Genomic DNA, 24,073 nt, shown 5'->3' on the forward strand with positions numbered 1-24,073 from the left:
TTAAAATTCTGTATCTAAAGGGAAATTGAGATATTCAATATTCAATTTGGGTGCAACATATTTTTGTTTTCTCAGTCGCTTTGGTGCATTTGGGGTCCCGACCCCAAGGTTGGCGAGATGATTTCTGGGGGTCACCAAATCATTTTGGAAGTCAGCTCTGTCTCCACTGTGTTAAAGTGTTCATGTGTGTTTTAGTCTTTTTGGTCATTTAATGTCTTTTTTTGGGTCATTTTGTGTTTTTTGGTCATTTTGTGTATTTTTTGGTCATTTTGTGTCTTTTTTGGTCATTTTGTGTCTTTTTTGGTCATTTTGTGTCTTGTTTAGATCATTTTTTGGTCATTTTGTGTCTTTTTAGGTCATTTTGTTTCCTTTTTTTGGTCATTTTGTGTCTTTTTGGTCAATTTGTGTCTTTGTGTGGTAATTTTTTGTCATTTTGTGGTACTTTTTTTGTCATTTTGTGGTCAATTTGAGTCGTTTTTTGCTTAATTTTATGCTTTTTGCTTAATTTTATGTAATTTTTTGATAATTTTGTGTCCTTTTGTGGTCAATTTGAGTCATTTTTTGGGTAATTTTGAGCGGGGGTCGCGGACAACATGCATGATAAATTGGGGGTCACGACTCAAAAAGGTTGAGAACTACTGCTCTACAGCAAGTATTCATGTCAATGAAAGTGTCAGTGACATCAAGATGAAAAGTCCTGACACCATGTTTATGAACCAGATAGTCAAATGTCTCTGTCATGTTTTCATTATGACACTTTACTCTGGAAATGTTTCCAATGCAAAACAGTCAGATCTTAGTTACGCTACCTGAAAATGCTCCAGACAGACTATATACTACTTACACAGCCATTTGAAAACTTCAGTAAAGTTACACATTACTGTATTTAGTGAGGTAACTGAGTACAACACACTGAATATGTATGTTTAATTTATTTACTCCATATGCTCTTTTCAATCCTAATTTGATTACAGCATTGTGCAAAAGGAAAAAAAACAGCCTTATTTACAACAAACATGACGTCCCTTTGGGTAGAGCTGTGACAGTACAGAGTCACAGTATTATATATTATATTATATATGTCCTGCTGGTTCAGATATGTTGTAAAGTGTTTATGGTTTATGGATTCAGCTCTGAGTGATTGTAGAGAAGTTGACTAAGCTATCAACATCACAGCCTTTAGGAGTCACACTTTTGAGGAAATGACTCAAAACATAATAATGTTAAAAAACATTTTCAGTTTATTATCAAGGCAGGTTTTATTAATTACCTGAGAGAAATTGTGTTCAATTCCGGAGACATTTTCAGTAAAAAAATAAAGGTTTAAATAAAAAATGTATAAAATTTGCTTGACAGATTTTGAGAACTAGTTCAACATTTTTGTATGTAATGACTCAAGCAATGAAACGAGGACTATTAGTTTTATATGGAATGACTATTCAGCATTCACAAGTATAGTTAATTTTGACTGACATGACATAAGCAAATGATAATGTTTTAAAACAGCAAAGAGTTGTATGAAAGCAATGGATACATGTTGGATGAGTGAAATAATCTAATGACCAAAAGTCAAAAATAAATAAAACTATTAAGAGTTAATTTCTTATTTTTAGTGTTAAACATGCTTATTTCTAGATTAAACAATCTTAATTTAAGAAATCTTGTCAAGTGAAATTATCTGTCCATGCAGCAAGATCATTTCCCTCAGATTTACTGTTTTTATCTTGTTTTTAGACTAAACACCTTTTTTGCAGTGCATACAGTGGCTACTTACAAGCATGGTCAGCCTGTATTGTGAGACTGGTCACTGCATTAAAGGATGCTGCAGCCTTTTTAACCCTTTATCAGGCGAAAAACTATATTTGGTAACTTCAGTGGATATCATCAATATTTCGAGAAAAAAGTTGCAAATTTACTAGATTAAAGTGGCAAATCTACCAGAAAAAAGTGTGAAAAAACTACTTTTTTCTTGCAGATTCACCACTTTAAATCTCATAAATCTGCAAATTTTTTCCTCGTAGATTTGCCACTTTAATCTTGGAAACTTTTTTCTCAAAATATGACCCCCCTCCCCCAGGTCCGTATGTTTTTTTTTTTACACATTCTGGCTGTATGTAATATCCTCCAATATTCTCGAGGGTTGAAATTTGGAATTTGCAAGTATTTCAATGAGTGCCCTGTTAAGGGTTAACAACCGCTTACCGTACATGTATGTATAATGATGTGTGTGCCATGTTTAGAATGCTCCGCTATGTGGAGTTAGCCGCAAAATGCTCATATGTGTCATCATGGGTGGCATGACAAATGACCTGTTCTGTCGTTGAGGTTGGAGGTCTTATTGGTATTCTGGTTACACCATGAAGACCAGACTGTGTAATGTTTTACACGTGCTGAAACCGACTGGTGCAGAACAGTAATAACCTAGATTTATTAATTTAAAGACCTGTCACTGTTTCAGGTTTGTTTACAACAGTCATGTCTATGAATATGCAGAAAAAAGGCCTGTGATCTCCACTATGATCAACTAAAACTACACTAAATGTTTCAGTTACAAATCAAGCTGTTAAATGATTCACATACAGAATTTTTATGTCCTAAACAAATTATTGATTGGTGCGTTAAGACTTTTGTTTAAAACATAGCGGTGCTTTCAGTAAGCCTTGGCTGTTTTGTTGCTGCCAGGACTGTGCTGGGTCTAATAAACCAAGGCTGTTCACATTTATTAGTCTCAAGCACACATTTTTTATATATACAGGGATAAAACAAAACACTTTTGATTCTGCCCTTGTTGGAATTGCTGAATAAAAAACTCAAAATCACAGGTTAGGGGAGACAGAACCAAACAGAGCTAATCATTAATTCAGGTAAAGTTCTGTGAGAACCTTACCCAATGCAACCCTGTGTCTTGTAGTGTTAGTGGAAGTGAGAATGATGTTGTGTATCCACCCTGTGATTCAGAATGTAATGGCTTCTTCCTTGGTCCATGCTACACCTTTCACCAACTTTCATGAAAACTGGGCCGGTGGTTTGTCTGTTTGTCGGCAGGATAACAGAAAAACAGACAAATAAATCACAGAGCAAACATCACCTCCTCGGCAGAGGTAATAACACTGAAACACTGCTTTGGGCCAGAGTCACAGAACACTGTTTAAAATCTGTCAGCTTAATTTCCCCTGCCTCGGGAAAAATACAAAACTGTATGTAGCCACTAAAACACAGCCTGTCCTTAGTAGTAATTGTCTTCTGGAAAAAATGTAAGTGCAAATATTAAATCAAGTTTCAGTTATTTCAAGAAATATCTGATGGCTGTCCCCGGAACTATTTGCCTGTTATTCCAACATGTCAGCCCAATGATTCTGTCTATAACAGATTACTCTGTGAAATACCTTCAAGCGCAACTTGAAGTCGATTGTTTAGCCCCATAAAAGTGTGTGTATGTGTGTGTGTGTGTGTGTGTGTGTGTGTGTGTGTGTGTGTGTGTGTGTGTGTTGCACAAGTATATTTCACATTGAACAAACTGGAGTCCCCATGATCCATGAAAACCAGTGTGTGTGTGTGTGTGTGTGTGTGTGTGTATTTCACATTGAACAAATCACAGCTGAAGAAAGTTCATGAAAACTAGTTTTGACACAAACTGTCCCTGTAAATAAGGCTGCAAACGAAAATATTTTCAAACAATGATATCAATGCATTTAGTATAATGGTCTAGAATGCTTTGTAATATATGAACATCTAAAGTTCAACATCATTTGAACTGTCTCCACTCAATATTATTTTTGTCCTTAATGTTATTGACTATTTTTGCAAATGCCATAATTATAATTGGCTTCTTAGAAAAGTATCTTATTTTCATTGTTTTATGTTAAAGTAGGTCCCCATTAGTCACCAAATAATCTGTGTGAAATATGTTAATTAATGTAAATGATGTACCCTGAAAGCATGTTTACTGGTTTTTCCGGATGTCCCCATAAAGCCTGATTAAAACATCACTTCATCAGTTCAGAGGTTTGAAGGCGTGTATAGGCTCACTGAGTTATGGCAAGTTTACTCAATTTTTTCAGCTCTGTACAACCTCTAGAAAGGGTGGTCCCCACAAGTGATGATTAGTCCCCATGATCTATGAAAGCCAGTTTGTGTGTGTGTGTGTGTGTGTGTGTGTGTGTGTGTGTGTATTTCACATTGAACAAATCACAGCTGAAGAAAATTCATGAAAACTAGTTTTGACACAAACTGTCCCTGTAAATAAGGCTGCAAACGAACATATTTTCAAACAATGAGATCAATACATTTAGTATAATGGTCTAGAATGCTTTGTAATATATGAACATCTAAAGTTCAACATCCTTTGAACTCAATATACTTCATCATTTCAGAGGTTTGAAGGTGTAGGCTAACTTAGCTATGGCAAGTTTACTCAATTATTTTCAGCTCTCTACAACCTCTAAAAAGGCTGGTCCCCACAAGTGATGATTAACTGGAGTCCCCATGATTTATGAAAACCAGTATGTGTGTGTGTGTGGGGGGGGGGGGGGGGGGGGGTTTAAACATGTTGCATTGGAGGTCATTCCTCACTGCTGTTTTTCAGCCATTTAGGCAGTTTGTGAAGACTCATACAGCGCAATGGCAATATTCTTAATTATGTTATGTTAAAATACAGTTTCAGGCTAGAATACCTGTGGTATTTCTCCATTCTTTATGCAGGTAGCTTTGGTTCCCTTTTTTTTTCATGATTTTGACAGGTTAGTTACTGAGATGTCTTCCTACCACAACAGTACAACGGAGCTGAATTGAATTTATTTTGTGTTGCTCACAGTATTACAAAATGACATTTGGGAACCTTAACAACAGCATGTCTTTTTCCAGGAACTGTGTCCCTGTTTACTCTGCATAATCCACAGAATACACTGTCCCTAGTTATGATTTCCTTTCAGTTATGTCCAAGTAGAGGACAACTGGTGTGCAAATAAACAGCCCTTTGAAGTCCTCATTTTCTATATCTTTTTTTTTTTGTTTACAACACAGAACAAACATAAGCACAAAGGGTTTGGCTAATGCCTCCACCAGTGTGCAGCCTCAGTGATTCTCACAGTCCTACCTCTATTACTCAGATATAGAAAAAAGCCATGGCAACCTGCATGGGGGGTAACTTTGAGAGGAAGCTACTCCAAAGAGAGGCTTTCAGGATATACAGACATGTGTATATGGGTGGGTAATGTGGTCTTAAATATTCATAATCATAAAAATATCATGGTAATGCAAGGTTAATTAAATGAGTTGTTGCAACAGTGTTGTAGTGTAAATTTAAAATCTCTCTGAGTGAGAAAGTGGATTAAAGATCAAGTCGAAGATTTTTTTAGTTTTCTTTATTATCAAACATCACAGTGTAAAAATGTCCCATTGTTTTTACAGAAAAAAACTGGCAGCTATGGTTACCAGAATATTTCCGTAAAAAATACAGTACATATGTTAACATCTTTACAGAACAACTTGTACATTTTACATCCTAAAACTGTAGTAATTAAAAAAAAATAAAAAATTACAGTTGTAGATTATACCGTCCTTTACTGCTAATTTAACAGATTGATGCTGCTTTTATACTAATTACATTGAATACCAGTAAATTAACATTCAGTTATTATTTATTGTACACTGAATACCAGTAAAATGTACAAGTTGTTCTGTGCATCTTTGCATAAATAATTAGTCCACTCCCTATACAGCGGAGGAGAACTTTGTCAATTTCAAGGCTGCTGAAAAAAGGTGGCCCCGAGTCCAATGAAGCCTGTGTTCTCTCTGGCTTTTCTGTCTGTCTGTATTGTACAATTCTGTTTGTAACGTCCCACACCCAACACATGGGCACGTTTTCCCGGGAACGAGCACGCTGCTAAGTCTACTTTTTGACCTTTAAAGGATATAACCTATACTTGTTTATATTCAAATTGCAAACGCCTCTACTGGCCTCTACGCCTCTACAAATCCCACATCCTACAGTTCATTATTCTGGTTTAAACCAGTTTTTACAGTTCTGTCCTGAACAAAAGGTCATACTGGGGCCCTTTAGTAAAGCAGAACACTTATATTAAAAGTAACATAACATATACCACTTGTAACATAAAATATACTACACTGTCATTAATGCAGTCATCTACTACTGGCAGTATATGAGTTCAGCTAGTTTTTTAATGAGTAAATTACTTCATATTTAAACCATATTCAGGATATGATGTGTGACATACGAAACTTTATTCACACCCTGTATGATAATAACATTGGCAGGTTATCCTCTGGATAGGGGAAGGCCCCAGTTGGTTATATTTCAGCATCTCACTTTGATTAATGAGATTATATCGATTTGAATTATTAACATTACACAGCTCTCACTGTGGGCATAAAATGATTTTTTTCAACTTAGTTTGTTTTTTATTATTTATTATCCATATTTTAGTCTAGGTTATTTACTGTACTATTTTGTATACTGTACATTTTATCTCGTGGCTGTTGTTTTTTTACTTTATCTATGGGTAACTTTGTATGCATTATTTGGGGGGGGGGGGGGGGGGGGTGATGGGGGTATATTTCAATATTTATAAATATGTTTATGTGCATAAAGAATGCCAATAAATATATTTATGAAAAAAATTTAGATATGTGTGACAGATGCTGCTTCTGCTTTTAGAAAACATAACATGCATCATAGCTTTCCTTTGGATGCTTGTGTGTGTGTGTGTGTGTGTGTGTGTGTGTGTGTGTGTGTGTGTGGATTCTGGACCCTGAGGGGGGAACGTTTGCTATGGAACAGAATTTAAGACCTCTGCTGTTTCCATGGAAATTAATTTAAATTTCTGACCCTTTTATTTAAACATGTCAAATGTTTATGAATGTTCGTAACAGTATGTTGGCAGCTCATAATGTACAGGATAATGCAGGATCCACTACAAAAAACCTTGAGGGAATGAGGGAACTGTTGTCTTTACATAAGCTGTTAAACACCGCTTTGTCCTTAATTAACAAATGATAATAATATATTGTCCTTATTATTACTGTTGTTATCCAGCAACATTTTTCCAGATCCTCCTGGGGAATCCCAAAGTATTCCCAAATCGGTTGAGATATCTAATCCCTCGAGTGTGTTCTGGGCCTGAGCCGGGGTGTCCTACCTTTCAGATGTACCTGTAAAAAAAAAAAACCATGATGTGATGCCTGAACCAGCTCAGCCTTCCCTTTCACTGTGACGGAGCAGCTGCTCTATAATAATCAATGCTGGCCTTACTGCTGACACTGATCCAATACCTGTCCATCTAATGCTTCATTTCATGGAGCAACCAATAAGGCACTTTTTCTTGTTTTCACCACTCTTAAGGGCATTTTAGCGCAATTTTCCAACCATGGAGGCAGTGGCAGTCGCCCCTCCTGCCACCCCGAGTCCGCCACTGCCTCCATGGTTGAAAAAAGCTAAAATGCCCTCAAGAGTGGTGAAAACAAGAGGAAGTGCCTTATTGGCTGCTCTTTACATATGCAAAAAATGATTGGGTGCCCTCTAGGGTGCCTCTTCATACAATAAATTATGATGATGTGCCCTCTAGAACAAGAAAATTCAATAACGTGCCTTAATGAGTGCCCTTCTAGTGCCCTTCTACCCGTCTGGTTTCTCCATGGTTGAAAAGCTGTTGTTAAGGTGCCTCTAGATGGTGAAAATGACAGGAAGTGCCTTATTGGCTGCCGTTTACACATATTAAAACGTATTGAGTGCCCTCTAGGGTGCCCCTTCATACAATAAATTATGATGATGTGCCCTCTTGAGCAAGACTATGGCAAACCGAAAAAACATGTTGTTGTTAGCTAATGAGGTGCAGACGTTCCATTCTTTGGTAGCCGACGAACGCGAAAGAGGCATTGGTTTACTTTCGGCATCGTTATGATGAATGTGAGGCATAAGATTGATGCATTTTACTTAAAAATGTCCAAATTTTATCCTGGGGAGGCATGCCCCTGGACCCCTACCCCCTTTCAAGCTTGCAGAAAGTGTCTGTTTTTTTTCAATTTTTTTTTGCTTTTTTGTTTTGTTTTTTATTTATTCATCTATTAATATTTAAACTTGTTTTTTTTATTGCTTGCATGTTCGAAATAAAGACAGTCAATCAATCAATCAATCAATCAAAAACCCCGCTTCATGGTTGGTTTGTTGGTTTTAATTGTCAATACTGTATAATTAATTACTTTAATCTGGATCTCCTTTTAACTTAATGCTAATCGTAATCAAGAATGAGGACTATTTCATCATACATGATGCATCATAGCTTTTTGCTGCTGGTGGGGCTCCATGTTGTGCAGAATGTGTCCTTTTTCTTTTTTCGCCCCTACCCTTCAAACAGTCTGAGTCCACCACTGCTTCATTTCACCCACACAACATCTGCAAGCAGCAGAATGCAGACATCCCCCCCAATGCAGATCATGAACAGAATTGTGAAAATCCTTAATGATTTCAACACTGAGAGCATGACTGACTTTGAGCCAAAACTACAGACACTGCTTTCACAGTAGCCCAGTCAATCCTTCTCGTGTAATGAGCTGGTCCATTGTAATACAATCAGGATGGAATTAGCATTGCTCCTCTGAGGTTTGACAATCAGTCCTTTGGGTCTCCTTTACAGTATCCTGGCTAATCCTTCCCAGGGAGGCTGAGCAATGTGATTCCTGAATAATTGGACCATAACCTTTCATCTCCCTATATCCATATGGAAACCACCAAGCTGCTGTGCCATTCCATAGGCACTGTGCCCTCCATGTGACACTAAAGACCTAAAACCTGAGAGACATCTGCCAGGGATTTATGATTATCATCTCTTATACATCGTTACATCCATATTGTTGGGAGGCTATTCATGTCTGATGAAGTCTGCAGCCCAAGTGGACTCTCTTCAAGTCCACAGAAAGAAAGTTAATTATCATTTTGTACAGTCCTCAGCACACACAGACTTTTGTTCCTGGGAATGCACCAGCTATGTCGAGGAGTCTGAAACTGCAGTGAAGTCTGCAAGTATGGATACAGCCAAAAAGCTGTGGATTTCAAAATGCTACTTTATACTTTGAGTTCCAAGGCATATTAGGCATATTTATTTGCATAGCGCATTTCATACACGTAGCAATTCTATGTGCTTCACACAAAAACAATGAAAAAATAAAAATATGGAACCATACATAATTTTAGCAGTAATAAACTTAAAAAGTAAAATATATATATACATGGAACACCAACAGAAAAGAGGCAGTTTAAAAGTAAATGAGAGAATAAAAAAAAGACATAAAACATAAAAACATTAAAACAATGTGCATTAACTGCTGAAAGCATCCAAAAAGAGTTTGATTTTAACCTTTGTTTCTAAAATGGCGATAGTTGGGGTGTTTTTGATGTTTGTCTCTGGAAGCTGGACAGTCGGATTCAGTGGTAGTTGTTTATTTTGTGATCTAAGGCAGTGGTTCCCAACCTTTTCTTGAGGAAACCATTGTAAACTTTGGTGACCCCCTCATTGTCCATTGCTCAATGTGACTTTCATGTTACCCTCTCTTTTTCTTTTTGAGATATTCAGCATTTTTGTCTGACGCTTTGCCATTTTTCCATTAGCTCTGTGTTTCTGTTGTTAGGCGAGGTTACCACTAGGTGAGGTTACTGCTAGGTGAGGTTACCCGCTGGGTGAGGTTACCGCTAGGTGAGGTTACCACTAGGTGAAGTTACTGCTAGGTGAGGTTACCCGCTAGGTGAGGTTACCGCTAGGTGAGGTTACCACTAGGTGAGGTTACCGCTAGGTGAGGTTACCACTAGGTGAGGTTACTGCTAGGTGAGGTTACCCGCTAGGTGAGGTTACCGCTAGGTGAGGTTACCACTAGGTGAGGTTACTGCTAGGTGAGGTTACCCGCTAGGTGAGGTTACCGCTAGGTGAGGTTACCACTAGGTGAGGTTACCGCTAGGTGAGGTTACTGCTAGGTGAGGTTACCGCTAGGTGAGGTTACCCGCTAGGTGAGGTTACTGCTAGGTGAGGTTACCGCTAGGTGAGGTTACTGCTAGGTGAGGTTACCGCTAGGTGAGGTTACCCGCTAGGTGAGGTGACTGCTAGGTGAGGTTACCTCTAGGTGAGGTTACCGCTAGGTGAGGTTACCGCTAGGTGAGGTTACACCAACACCAACAGAAAAGAGGCAGTTTAAAAGTAAATGAGAGAATAAAAAAAAGACATAAAACATAAAAACATTAAAACAGTGTGCATTAACTGCTGAAAGCATCCAAAAAGAGTTTGATTTTAACCTTTGTTTCTAAAATGGCGATAGTTGGGGTGTTTTTGATGTTTGTCTCTGGAAGCTGGACAGTCGGATTCAGTGGTAGTTGTTTATTTTGTGATCTAAGGCAGTGGTTCCCAACCTTTTCTTGAGGAAACCATTGTAAACTTTGGTGACCCCCTCATTGTCCATTGCTCAATGTGACTTTCATGTTACCCTCTCTTTTTCTTTTTGAGATATTCAGCATTTTTGTCTGACGCTTTGCCATTTTTCCATTAGCTCTGTGTTTCTGTTGTTAGGCGAGGTTACCACTAGGTGAGGTTACTGCTAGGTGAGGTTACCCGCTGGGTGAGGTTACCGCTAGGTGAGGTTACCACTAGGTGAAGTTACTGCTAGGTGAGGTTACCCGCTAGGTGAGGTTACCGCTAGGTGAGGTTACCACTAGGTGAGGTTACCGCTAGGTGAGGTTACCACTAGGTGAGGTTACTGCTAGGTGAGGTTACCCGCTAGGTGAGGTTACCGCTAGGTGAGGTTACCACTAGATGAGGTTACCACTAGGTGAGGTTACCGCTAGGTGAGGTTACCGCTAGGTGAGGTTACCACTAGGTGAGATTACCTCTAGGTGAGGTTACCGCTAAGTGAGGTTACCCACTATATAGGTTACCGCTAGGTGAGGTTACCACTATATAGGTTACCGCTAGGTGAGGTTACAGCTAGGTGAGGTTACCTGTGTATACTGCAGGAGGGATACACATGTCCTTATTTTCCCAATATAGCCTTTATTTTTTTAAACTTTTCTATAGTGATTTTTCTATTTAAATAAATGAATAAACATTTAATGTAGCCCTTATTTAGTTGTTTTTGTCCCACTAATGAATTAAATGCAGACTCATATATATTTAACACATTAGATTTATTACATCCCTTAAAATCAAGAGGGCTTCACGACCCCCCTTCACTTTGGCGCCCCCCTTGGGGGGGTCGGGCCCCCCCTGTTGGGAATCACTGATCTAAGGGACCTGGTTTGGGAATACTGTTTAAACATGCCATGTAAGTAGTTTGGCCCCACCCCTTTCAAAGACTTAAAAACAAGCAGAAGTGCTTTAAAACCAATTCTGTAGCTAATTGTGAGCCAGTGCTGGGATTTTTAGATTGGGGTGATGTGATCTCTCCTTTTCATTATAGTGAGGACCCTGGCTGCACTGTTCTCTATCATTTGAAGTGGTTTCAAACTCTTTTTCCCTGCCAGTTTACCTTGAGATGAACATTACTCATTTATCTGGTTTCAGTGAACCAGTTAAAAAGGGTGAGCATGGAGATATGTTTCTGTTTCTTCAGTAGAACAGGAATACATACATTTTTTGTATGCTTTGTATCTTTGTGAGAAATTCCAGAGCCTCTGACCCCTCCATTAAATCATTTTAACACTGGTTGATCAGGTCAGTGCTAGAGCAGGAGACCATTTCTGTCTAATGTGACAAGAAGTGCAACACACGATGGCATTGTCCCAGTAAGTGAAGAATAATCCCAAACAGAGATCCCTGCACAGCCCCTCATCTGAAGAGCTTTGATGACTGTAATCTAGCATTTAGCATTCCTGCTAATCTCTCTGGATCGTATACTGTATACATAAGTGATGCAAAGTGGTTTAAATCTTCTGTGCACTTTGGCTCAATGTAGGCAGTGTGTGCATGCTGATGGTGATATGTGCGAGGGTCACATGTAATGCTGTTATCCTTATGTAGTGGTCAAAGGTCATGGCAGAGATAGTAAAGAGATGAAACATTTACAAGAATCCAGTTACAGTAAGTAGAACTCTAGCACCTCCTATAGGTACACTTCATGTACTGTAAAGCAGCTATTCTCAACCTTGGGGTCCCGACCCCAACTGGGGGTCGCGAGATGATTTCTGGGGGTCGCCAAATCATTTTGGAAGTCAGCTCTGTCTCCACTGTGTTTAAGTGTTCCTGTGTTTTAGTCTTTTAGGTCATTTTCTGTTTTTTTTGTCATTTTGTTTTTTTTTGGGTGATTTTGTGTCTTTTTTTGGTGATTTTGTGTCTTTTTTGGTAATTTTGTGTCTTTTCTGGTAATTTGTGTGTTTTTTGGGCCATTTTGTGTCTTTTTTGGTCATTTTGTGTCTTTTTGTTGTCATTTTTTGTCATTTTGTGGTCAATTTGAGTCCTTTTTTGCTTAATTTTATGTGATTTTTGGTCAATTTGATTCTTTTATGGTCATTTTGTGTCTCTTTTGGTGATTTTGTGTCTTTTTTGGTGATTTTGTGTCTTTTTTTGGTGATTTTGTGTCTCTTTTGGTCATTTTGTGTCTTTTCTGGTCATTTTGTCACACACTCAGGAGGTCAGAATGGACATTTAAACTGATAGCAAAGGACTTAGATTAAAAGTAACAATAAAATATAAAAAAACATATAAATGCACAGACAGAGAGATGTTTAAGTTGCTGTCTGCTTCATTATTTGTCCAAAATTCGTCGTATAAACTGAGTTTGTCTGATCTGAACTGTGAGATTCTGTTCAGTTAGCGGGGGTCGCTGACAACATGCATGTTAAATTGGGGGTCGCGACTCAAAAAGGTTGAGAACTACTGCTGTAAAGGCATGAGGTGGTTAATTTAACTTGTCGGGAAGTAACAAAAAACATCCCAGTAGCACTGACACAAACATTTCTTTAACAAAGCTGTTGGTTTCAATAATAAATCTTTGCAACAGGTGTTCTTCTTCTTCTCCTTTCCATTAAAATAACCTATAAACAGAACTGAGATGTGTTTTTGGGTCACTGGTTCCACTTCCTGTTGATTTGCGTCATGTGTTGTGATCCCTCGTCCATACACTGCTTAAGTGAGACAGCTGCCAATTCCTGGATTCCACACAAGTTAAATCACACAGAAAATGGGTCAAATGTCACCATGAGTTTGCATGGAACTAAATAAAGTTGGTATTGGTGTCTCACAGATACACACTGCAAAAAAAGATGTGTCTAAAAACAAGGGTAACACTTTACAATAACCATCATTAATAGATGGTAAATAGACCATTTATAAATGGTAAACGGATAGTTTAGTAAAGTTTAATCATCATTTATAAACCGTATATAGGCCATTTAGAATGGTAAATTTATAAATGCAAAATATATGGTATATTAATGTAAGTTGTTACTTTACCATTAACAAACAATTACATTATAATTATTAGTTTATTAATAGTTTTGCACTCATTATAACATTTTTAACACCAATGTTAAATTTGTAAATTATTTCAAAAATGATTCATACTCTTTTAAGAAATTGTTTGAAAACATTTAAATATTAAATATGTATAGCACTTTGTAAATGGTTAATAATTGGTTTATAAACCATCTATAAACATCACTTAGATGGTTATTGTAAAGTGTTACCAAAACAAGATAAACACTAAGATTAAGACTAACACTAAGTCTGAGTGATATTATCTTGCTGCATGGACAGATAATTTCACTTGATAAGATTTGTTAAATTAAGATTGTTAAATCTAGAAATAAGCATGTTGTATGCTTAAAATAAGAAATTAACTCTAAAAACAAGATAAATTAAAGCGATGAACTGGCCCGAGCAGAGTGCACTGCAAATTATTTGTTTCTTACCAAAATTAAAAAAACTATAGATTTAGAAATGTTACATAATTTATCTGGTTTTAAGCTTTTCTTATTTTAAGTGTTCAACATGCTTATTTCTTGATTTAATAATCTTCATTTAAGAAATGTTGTCAAGTGAAATTATCTGTCCATGCAGCAAGATCATTTCCCTCAGATTTAGTGTTTTTATCTGGTTTTTAGACACACCTTTTTAGCAGTGCAGTGGTAACTGTTGGTATCATTTGCAGCACATTAAAGGAAACAGGTGTGGAGAAGGGACACCAACTGGTAAAATCTAGAAAGTTATCTCATTAAGCAGCTGAGAACAAATGACAGTGTACTTTCACATTGATTTGCTCATGATGTATTGTTGTTTGGCAGGGCCTGCAATTCCTGTTGGAGTGGATGTTCAGGTGGAGAGCTTGGACAGCATCTCTGAGGTCGATATGGTAAGGAAATGTTTGTTTATTCCAACCTGTATATAATGTCACAGATCATTAAAGACGATGCATGCCACAGTATGAGTCAAAGTGGAATTTGATTTGTTGCTACATATTGGAGAAAAAAAGAACATATAAGATATTCTGTCATTTTTATAGTGATAATAATATAAGATACTATAATGATAAGGAATGAGTAAATTATCTGGGGCTATGAAGTGCCTAAGTAATGAGTGAAATGAGCAGCGACTCCTTGGAGTGTCTGTTAGTCCTACCAAACGCTGAACAAGACATTTTAATGAACAAAACATTTTTTTTAAAACTGTCATTAAGTGAAAATACAGTGAAAGGGTCAAAATTGTGAGACCAAACCGGACGAAAACATGGACAACGACAAACAAATTCACGACTGTTTTAATGAACAAAGTGCCGTGTCTACGCATTGTTCTGCTTCTCTCCTGATGACGGCTCACCTTGTTAGTGACCTGTCAATCAAAGGTAGCCCCGCCCCAAATCATACGATTCTTTATCTTCTATTTTCTTCTAAATGGGGCCATTATTAGAACTATTGACATCAAATTGTCTTGAAGAAGATTTTTTACAAGCAATTGAGACCATAGTGTTGTCCTGAAAAACATTTCTAAGGTAATGAATCAGGTGAGAAGTTTTCTAATTTTGTACTGAGATTGATAGGACCTAAATGCTTCTGCAACTGCCGTCAGCGCCCCCTGTTGGAATTTTTGTAGAATGCAGGCTGAAGGCAGTCACAAGGCCTCAGTGCTCAGAGCTGGAAGTTACCATCTGGATTCAACCTTTTGTTAATGTGAAATTGTCAGGCAGAACAATTGCTCATAACATGAAGACAGTAGAAAAAAGAAATAGGAGAGTGAGGACTGCAGTGAAACAGTGGCCAATTATTCCCAACTAATGGGCTTTATGGTGGTTCACACAGCAGCCAGATTTCAGTTGCTGCAGTCATGTCTCTCTGTGTGTGAATTCAGGGTTACTGTTGCTTACAGCTGCCTGGGACTTCTTAGTCAATTATGTTCTATTTATTTCATGGTTTCTTAGCTTTTGGCTGCTCTGTGGCCTTTTAGTGGATATTTATTAGGACTTGACAGATAATCATTATCGTGGCTTGTATTACAGATTATATTAAATTCTTGTCACATATTTATATATTATACATCTATGTAAATTAATGTGTTTTCATGTTACATTGTCATGAGCTTTAAGAAATATAAAAAGGTAATAGAAACCAATGACTACCACGAAGCAAATGGGAAGAAAGCATAAGTGTGAGAGAAAAATACATTTTTAAAATATTCCAGATGACTTGGTAAATAGTCAGCAGTCTTGTCAGTTGTACAAGACCACTGCTGTAGTCATTTTAAGGAAGGCTGTAGTTTTTCAAAGAAGAAAGGACATACTTGAAAGTCAAATTTATCTTATTTGGTCTGATATGACCAATAGCTTATGGTTGCTTATGTTTAGAGCTGTCAATTGATTAAAATATTTAATCGTGATTAATCGCATGATTGTAATCACAAATTAATCGCACATTTTTATCTTTTCTAAATATACCTTAACAGGATATTTTTCAAGTTTGTAATACTCTTATCAACATGGGAGTTGACACATATGTAGCTTTATGCAAATGTATCTTTGTTATTATTGCAACAATCCAAAAGAATAACAAATACTGTCCACGATAACCTCAAAGGTAATGCATGCTTAAAAAATATGCTGAAACCAAAACATAGCAAACTGAGGCCAAACAAGAAACAAGAAACAAGTAATACACTGTAAAAAAAAATGGGGAAAAAAACGGTAAAAAACGGTAGCTGTGGTTGCCAGAACTTTACCGTAATAAATACGGTGCAACTTTTTGTAATATTACAGTAAAATGATATTAGCACTTTTGATTTCACATTTAAGATTTTTTTTTTAAAACTATATTTTACGTAAAAAAAAAAATCCATCAAAAGAAACGCTTTTTGCCATATGATTGACAAGAATATACTTTATAAATGCTGCATAAATTATTATTAAATTAAAGATTTTACCATTAAATATTACAGTGTATTTTTGTTAGAGATGTGGTGTTTAGTACATTTAACAGTGAGAAAAAAGTATTTTTATAAAAAGTAAATGCAAAAATTACAGTGATGGCTCGTATATTACAGTATATTTTTGTTACAAACAGTGGTAGTGTATTTTACAGTGGAGTAATGTATTTTTCCCCCAAAAACTGTAAAAAAAATACCGTTTTGGCTGATATATACATTTACTGAATTAACCCATTTATCATTTTATGGTTTTTTATTGTCATAGTTTAGCAGTTTTTCACAGTAAAATCTACAGACATTTTTTTACAGCGTAACAGCATGTAGGCTCCAACTTAACACTAAACAACCTGTTTTAAACAGACTGTAAAAAGGTGAAAATGTAATGTCATATAGGTGTAGACTGATGAACACTTTATACCTACCAGGACTTCACCATGACTCTGTACCTGAGGCACTACTGGAAGGATGAGCGCCTGTCGTTCACCAGCAGCACCAACAAGAGCATGACTTTTGATGGTCGTCTAGTGAAGAAGATCTGGGTCCCTGATGTCTTCTTTGTCCACTCTAAGAGGTCCTTTATCCACGACACTACCACCGATAACATCATGCTGCGTGTCTTTCCTGATGGACATGTCCTCTACAGCTTGAGGTCTGTAGCATTTCACCATCTGATTTATTCATTTTTTCAGATCCCTGTTGGCCTGCCTTCTTTGCAGCAGAAATGTTTCCAATTGACCTTTTCCAACGGCAGACATTTTAATGTGTCACAGAGAGAGAAGCCCATTAATACTGGTTCAGTTCCAACAAGTGTAGGCAATGCTACTGAGCCAACACCATCTATCATTCTATGCACAAAAAAGTTTGTTCCTGGTAGTTCAAACTTAACAAATGTTGCTATAGGTTTTCACATGTTCAGTAACATCAGTGCACATTTACAGTCAGCCATTATATTGATAATGATGAGAAGCATGGCAAACTTGCTTATTAATAATAATAATAATAAGTGCAAATAGTTGTGAAAGTCACTATGAATTATGTATGATTGTGTATGAATGCAATGCAATAATATGAGGGGCTGTCAGGGACATAAAATTAAAACACTATAAAATATTCACACACTATAGTAAAAACCTCACACACTTACAAGTGAAACGCTTCCACAAACACCACTGAAATGTTATGCTGTCTCACACACACAACTGAAATGCTTTTATACACACAGCTGAAATGCTTTAATACACACAGCTGAAATGCTTTAATACACACAGCTGAAATGCTTTTATACACACAGCTGAAATGCTTTTATACACACAGCTGAAATGCTTTTATACATACAACCGAAGTGCTTTTCTATACATACAGCTAAAAAAGCATTTCAGTTGTATGTATAAAAGCATTTCCGCTTTCACTTGTGTGTGTGAGACAGCATAACATTTCAGTGGTGTTTGTGAAAGCGTTTCACTTGTAAGTATGTGAGGTTTTTACTATAGTGTGTGAATGTGTTTTGTTTTATATTTGTGTCTGAATGATAATTCTGAATTATGTCCCTGACGGCCCCTCATAAAATAATGTGATACTTATTGTCAGTGTGAAACAAAACAGCGTATTCCATGAGTGGTGAAGGGATATGATATCAGTGAAGAGAGACTTACATTTTTCAGTGATTAAGTATTTTGTTGTGTGTGTGTGTGTGTGTGTGTGTGTGTGTGTGTGTACTATGTGGACAAAGGGATGGGAAATATGAGTAGACTTTGGTTAGTAGACGCAAATGTGATTTTTACAGCCTGTTCTCCCCTCAAAAACATCAATATAGGTTCTGTGTACAGGCAGCGAAAAACAAGCTATATTTATGTATTACACCATCCGCTGTAATTCATCTGCAGCCATCTTTCTGACGGAATGATTGACGACAAATCAAAGGTAAAATGGCGGATTCCCGCCTTCGGTAGGAGGTTGGGGTGGTGGATGTGTTGAAGGCGGACTTGCGCGGGCTTCGCGTACTGCGAGAAATCAAAGGTAAATTATTTTTAACTTAAGTTACGTGAATCACGTGACTTACGTTTTTGAAAGTGACTTACCTTTTTTACCTAACTTGCGGTAGTCAGGTGACCCTTGTCACTACTTCACTTACAGCATTTACGTACATTTATTTACTGTTTAAACTGTCTTTGATAACGTCTTACCAGGAAGTTTTTTGCCCTAAATCTAGGTCAGTGGTTTTATAACATAAATCCACAGAAACCGCAGCCTTTTTTACAACCGTATCAGTTAGCTCAGTACAGTTAGCTCTAAGTGATTTTTTATTTTGCGAATGAGACATAACTACAGCACCCAACACTGTTTCAGTGACCTCTGCCTCCCATCAAGATTTCCAACAACAATGCCAGTAGTGATGATTCAGTAGTAGATTCAGATATGAACGTTTTTTGGGGTTTTTTTTTTTAAACAATCTTAAAAAGGAAAGTAACCTGAATGATATATGAATGAAAAGGGCCACTCCACCTGAAAGGGCTGCCAAATCACCCTGAGCTTGCCTGGAGATATTTTATATGTCACTGTACAAGTGCTCCTTCAGATGCTTTCTAAAGAATTCTGATGAAAAACATCAGTACTTGTTTATCTCTCATCATTGAAATAGTTTCATTTGAAAACAATGTTGACACGATATTATGTGTTCACTTCAGACTGAGAACCCTGTTTTCGTGTTGGCACAGATCAAGTCCAGGGATCTTACTCTAAATAGGGAAGAGGAAGGTTAAGCAGATGGAGTAAATGTATTAAGGTTTAATCATAGTTTAAAAACAATATTAGCACATGAGCATTGTAGCAAAGCAGCTTGCATGATTAATCTATCAATGCACTGAGAGAGTAATTTACGTCCACACAGATACAGACAAACATATTATTCTAACAAATGTTGAAAATTTGACACATATGTGAATGAAGTCACAAGGACACAATTACCCTAAAATAAAGGGACTATTCAGTCAAGAATGTGGTCGCCAGAACTTCACTGCTAATTTAAATGTAACCCATAATGTAACCCACATTTGCTACATACGCTATACAGGTCTGTAAGCTCACTTCCTTACCTTTTGATTGCTTTTTACACTGTAAAAAAAATCTGTTAAATTTACGGTGAAATACGGGCAGCTGTGGTCGCCAGAACTTCACCGTAAAAAATACAATGAGTGGGTTTTCTACTGCAAATTTAAATGTAAATATTATCAAATAACTGTAGTTTTGACTGAATAGTCCCTTTATTTTAGGGTAATTGTGTCCTTGTGACATCATGCTAATTCTCCATTAACTTTACATGAAAAAAACTGTTTTCTACAGTTTAAAAGTTACTATTCTTTGATTTACGGTAATTAAAAGCGTCTACTACAGTGATATTCAATTTTTTACGCCCTATTTCTGATGCAATTTGACTGTTGTTTACTGTAATTTCACAAACATTTTTTACAGTGTACTTTTCAAACTTGTAGACCCAAGTACTCCTGGTTTAAGTGACATCACAAGAGGATATTTACCAGAATTCACACAGGATTCCCATGTGTAATAATACCAAATTGCAGCTTTGAGACCTTTATTACTTTAGTTTACATGTTGCAACTTCCTATATTAATTTGTATTAAACAAACATACCATTTAGGAACATGAGGAGAAGTAATGTACTGTTCTCCAGCCTTAAAACACTGCACACAGAACGGAAGGAGTTAATGGGCGACCAGCATGTTAATATTGTTCAGGGGCTCTGTGGCAGCCCTCTTTCCCCAGCTTTACATTTAGTCTTTCAACTGCTTAATTAATGCTAAAGTAAACTTCATAAAACACACAATTTAAATGAAGCCTGCTGGCCATTAGTGAAGCCCTGCAGACTTCATTACACCAGTAAACAAATCAGCATGTATACAGCCTCTGTATGTTCAGTCTGCAGCCAATAAATCACTGTGTTAACTCATGTACTTAATAACTTGTGTACTTATTATGCTCACATTATATTTACATTTGCGTAATGCAGCAGGGACTCATTAAAGACAAAGAGTTTTCTGGCATTTTTTTACAGTTTTGTTTGTAGTTCAGCTCAACTCCTCAGCTCTTCAAATGGAAATGGACATGGAAAATCATGAATTATTTCTAAATATTTTTTCCATTTCATGAGTCATATTTCAGTCAGACAGATGACTTTAATCAACACCTCAGCATAGAACATACCAACCTGTAGGCTCACTCACAAGCAATCATATCTGTCATAATGTGACCATAAATTCATTGTATGACAGACTACTAGTGGAAAAAATGTTTGATGGGTTCGGTCTACAGAGACCTGCTTAAATTCAGCGCTGCAGTTTAAAAACAGTTATTTATAAATAACAATAAAGGATTATAGCTGACTGTCAGTCTCTTAACACAATAAACAAATGTATAATTTTCTGAATGGCATAGCTATATATACTTTACACATAGTACATCATCTTCTGACACATATAAATTAATTAACAATAACTTTAGCGACTGAGACGGCATTAATTAACTTAACCAGCAATGTATCAAGATGACGTTTATTATCTTTTAGCTAAATATTCTGCCATTTATTTTTGTAGCCTATATGTTTTTGTTTGACTTTGAACACAAGTTTTGAAAATTATGTGATAACATTCAGTATAAACTGAAAATACTTATATATTTAGATGCATAGTGCGCTGCCAGCGTCGCTGTTTCTACGCTCGCCATTTTTAAATCTCTCGGTAGACCCGTGTGCGCAAGGCATTATGGGTAGTCAGAGCGCACGGAGGATACACACATGGATCCTTGTAATTTGGGCAGAAGAAGGACTCTGGAGGATCCTGGACATTGGGACAGTCATTCAGAGGACAGATGTCGATGACGTAGAATCCTTCAGATTCAGCCGTTTGAGGATCCTTCCTTGACTTTGGAATATAGCTTATGTCTTTGTTAAGGAACATTAAAACTGTTAATTGTTAATTTTAACAAACATTTTGCATACATCTGGTATACATAAATCAAACCCCTCCAATAAGGCATCCTCAGATTACACTTGACATCTTTCCTCAATCTTTCATCTTGGATCAGATATAAAATAACTTTACATTTTTATATACTCCAATAAAATTGTGCAACTGCAATAGTAGTCATCCAAAAATTAGGACTAATCAAACAGCAATTTGTTCCAGTGTAGCAAAATTAGAGAAATAAAAGTAATAACATTCATAAAAGAAAAAATAAATAAATAAAATTAGAAATAATTATAATAATAAATAAAAAATAATAATAACTTTTCAACTTCTGTAGCTACAAGCCAGGGTACTTTTCCTTCTAATGATGGTCATCTCAGATAAAGTCAGAACTAATTGGTTTTATGTACACTACCCAATTTTTCCATATTCTTTTAAATTTGTCCTCCTAGTCTCACGGAGAAAGTTAACTTTTCCATCACATAAATATGACCTCAACCCAGTCCTCAATCTTAGCTTCCTCCTTCTTCATCCACTTTCTGGTAATTACTTTTTTTCTTGCAATCAACATTAATTGTTTATTTATTTTATATCCAGAGAACCCTCCAAAAGGACTGGTGCACATTTGACCCACCCATCTATCCTGACCATCATCTCAAATTGTGTCTGTTTCTACCAGAGTGACAGTGACAGCAGCCTGTAACATGGACTTCAGCCGCTTCCCTCTGGATTCTCAGACCTGCTCCCTGGAGCTGGAGAGCTGTGAGTGAATGTTTCATTTGTTGTTCTAAAATTCATGATGTGGTTATTTTCCTGGTCAGTCCTGAACAAAATGTCTTATTCTGGAAACAGACAACTTCAACTATATACTTGATATTTGATGATAAGAACAGAGACATTCTAAAAAATTGAAAAGATAAATGCGAGAAAGAGAATCAGGGATCCAGCACACCTACACTGTAAACAATTGTCTTGTAAATTAACAGTAAAATACTGGCAGCAGGGTTGCCAGCAAGCATTCTACTGTTAATTTTACAGTTCCCTTACTGTTATCTACTCTATTAGCTATTCTCAACCTTGGGGTCCCGACCTTAATTGGGGTCGCGAGATGATTTCTGGGGGTCGCCAAATCATTTTGGAAGTCAGCTCTGTCTTCACTGTGTTAAAGTGTTCATGTGTTAATGTGTTTTAGTCTTTTTGGTCATTTAATGTCTTTTTCTGGTAATTTTGTGTCTTTTTTGGTAATTTTGCCTTTTTTTTGGTAATTTTGTGTCTTTTTTTGGTAATTTTGTGTCTTTTTTTAGACAATTTGTGTCTTTCTTTGGTCATTTTGTTCTCTTTCTTTGGTCATTTTGTTTCTTTTTTGGGTCATTTTGTGTCTTTTTTGGTCAATTTATGTATTTTTGTGGTCATTTTATGGTCAATTTGAGTCCTTTTTTGCTTAATTTTATGTATTTTTTGGGTCATTTTGTGTCTTTTTTTTATCTGAACTGTGTGGGTGAAATTCTGTTCAGTGAGGGGGGGTCGCAGACAACATGCATGTTAAATTGGGGGTCGCCACTCAAAAAGGTTGAGAGCTACTGGTTTAGGGTAGCCTCTGCCACCAGTATGAATGTGTGTGTGAATGGGTGAATGAGTGCAGTCTGTAGTATGGAGTTTGCACTGTAATGGATGGAGGTCAATATAGACCCACAAGAACATTTGTAACCGATAGTGATATTTTTTTTCTTCTTCCAGTTGGCTGCTCACCAAAGCATATGGCTGGCTACATCTGGTCTAACATGTTATTCCCTAGTACTGTCTCTCGAGTGCCATTCTCCCTTATCAAGTGTGTTAGCGTAATACCTGTTCCATCAGAGGGATAAGAGAGCAGGACATACCTAAAAAAAGAGTCTGAGCAAGAGGGACTACGGTTTCTGTGAAATTCTTTATTTTTGAGACATCAAAGATATTCACACACCCGGTAAAGGTATAGCCTGTGATGTTTTAAAACTCAACTGTGACTTGTGTGAAGCTTCAAAACCTCAACAGGTAGCTAGGATGACATTTGGGGATTTTAGACATTTGGGGATTTGAGGTTGCCATTGAAAGATTATACTGTGTAAAGATAAAAGATAATCACAAAGCCTCCTTCAGGTCCCAGGTAAAACATACTCAGACTTTCCGGACTTCTTATTGGTTAACAAAAACAGAGATGGCTGTAGGGTGTGCAAGAACACGTTTATTCAGATTGTTTGTGATATTAATTTGAGCTGTTTCATGTAGTTCACAACTCACTGCTACACCACTGAGCCGTTACATCCATGATTTACTTAATTTCAAAGTACGGGGAAAGAAAGAAGAAAGAAGAAACCTCAGGAGAGTGACAGAGGAGAGATCCCCCTCTCAGGATGGGCAGACGAGATCAATATAGAGAGCACGGGAAAGTGCCAGTACTCCAGGAAAATAAAAGCTTGTAACATGTATTATTGGGACATCAATGTAAAAAGATGAAGACAGAGAGATGAAAGAGGGGCCCGGTGTATCATATCCCCCGACACATTAGGTCTATCGCGGCATAGCTAGGGCCTGGTCCAATGCAGACCTCAGCCAGCCCTAACTACAGGCTTTGACAAAGAAGAAAGTTTTACGTTTATCCTTAAATAGAGACTGTCTGCCTCCCGTACTGAAACTGGGAGATGATTCCACAGG

The 24,073-nt window shown here is 36.9% G+C and overlaps 1 protein-coding gene across 1 annotated transcript in view; it reads left to right on the top strand.

The window, feature by feature from the left end:
- The window catches only part of gabrr2a (gamma-aminobutyric acid type A receptor subunit rho2a), a 62,921-nt gene that overhangs the window by 24,098 nt on the left and 14,750 nt on the right, over positions 1-24,073 (top strand). Inside the window, exons 3-5 of the mRNA XM_059352918.1 lie at positions 14,276-14,343; positions 16,829-17,052; positions 22,062-22,144. Coding sequence (XP_059208901.1) covers positions 14,276-14,343; positions 16,829-17,052; positions 22,062-22,144 — 375 coding nt within the window. The remainder of the gene's footprint in view (positions 1-14,275; positions 14,344-16,828; positions 17,053-22,061; positions 22,145-24,073) is intronic.

This window comes from Centropristis striata, chromosome 16, assembly GCF_030273125.1.
Source record: "Centropristis striata isolate RG_2023a ecotype Rhode Island chromosome 16, C.striata_1.0, whole genome shotgun sequence".
Classification (NCBI taxonomy): domain Eukaryota; kingdom Metazoa; phylum Chordata; class Actinopteri; order Perciformes; family Serranidae; genus Centropristis; species Centropristis striata.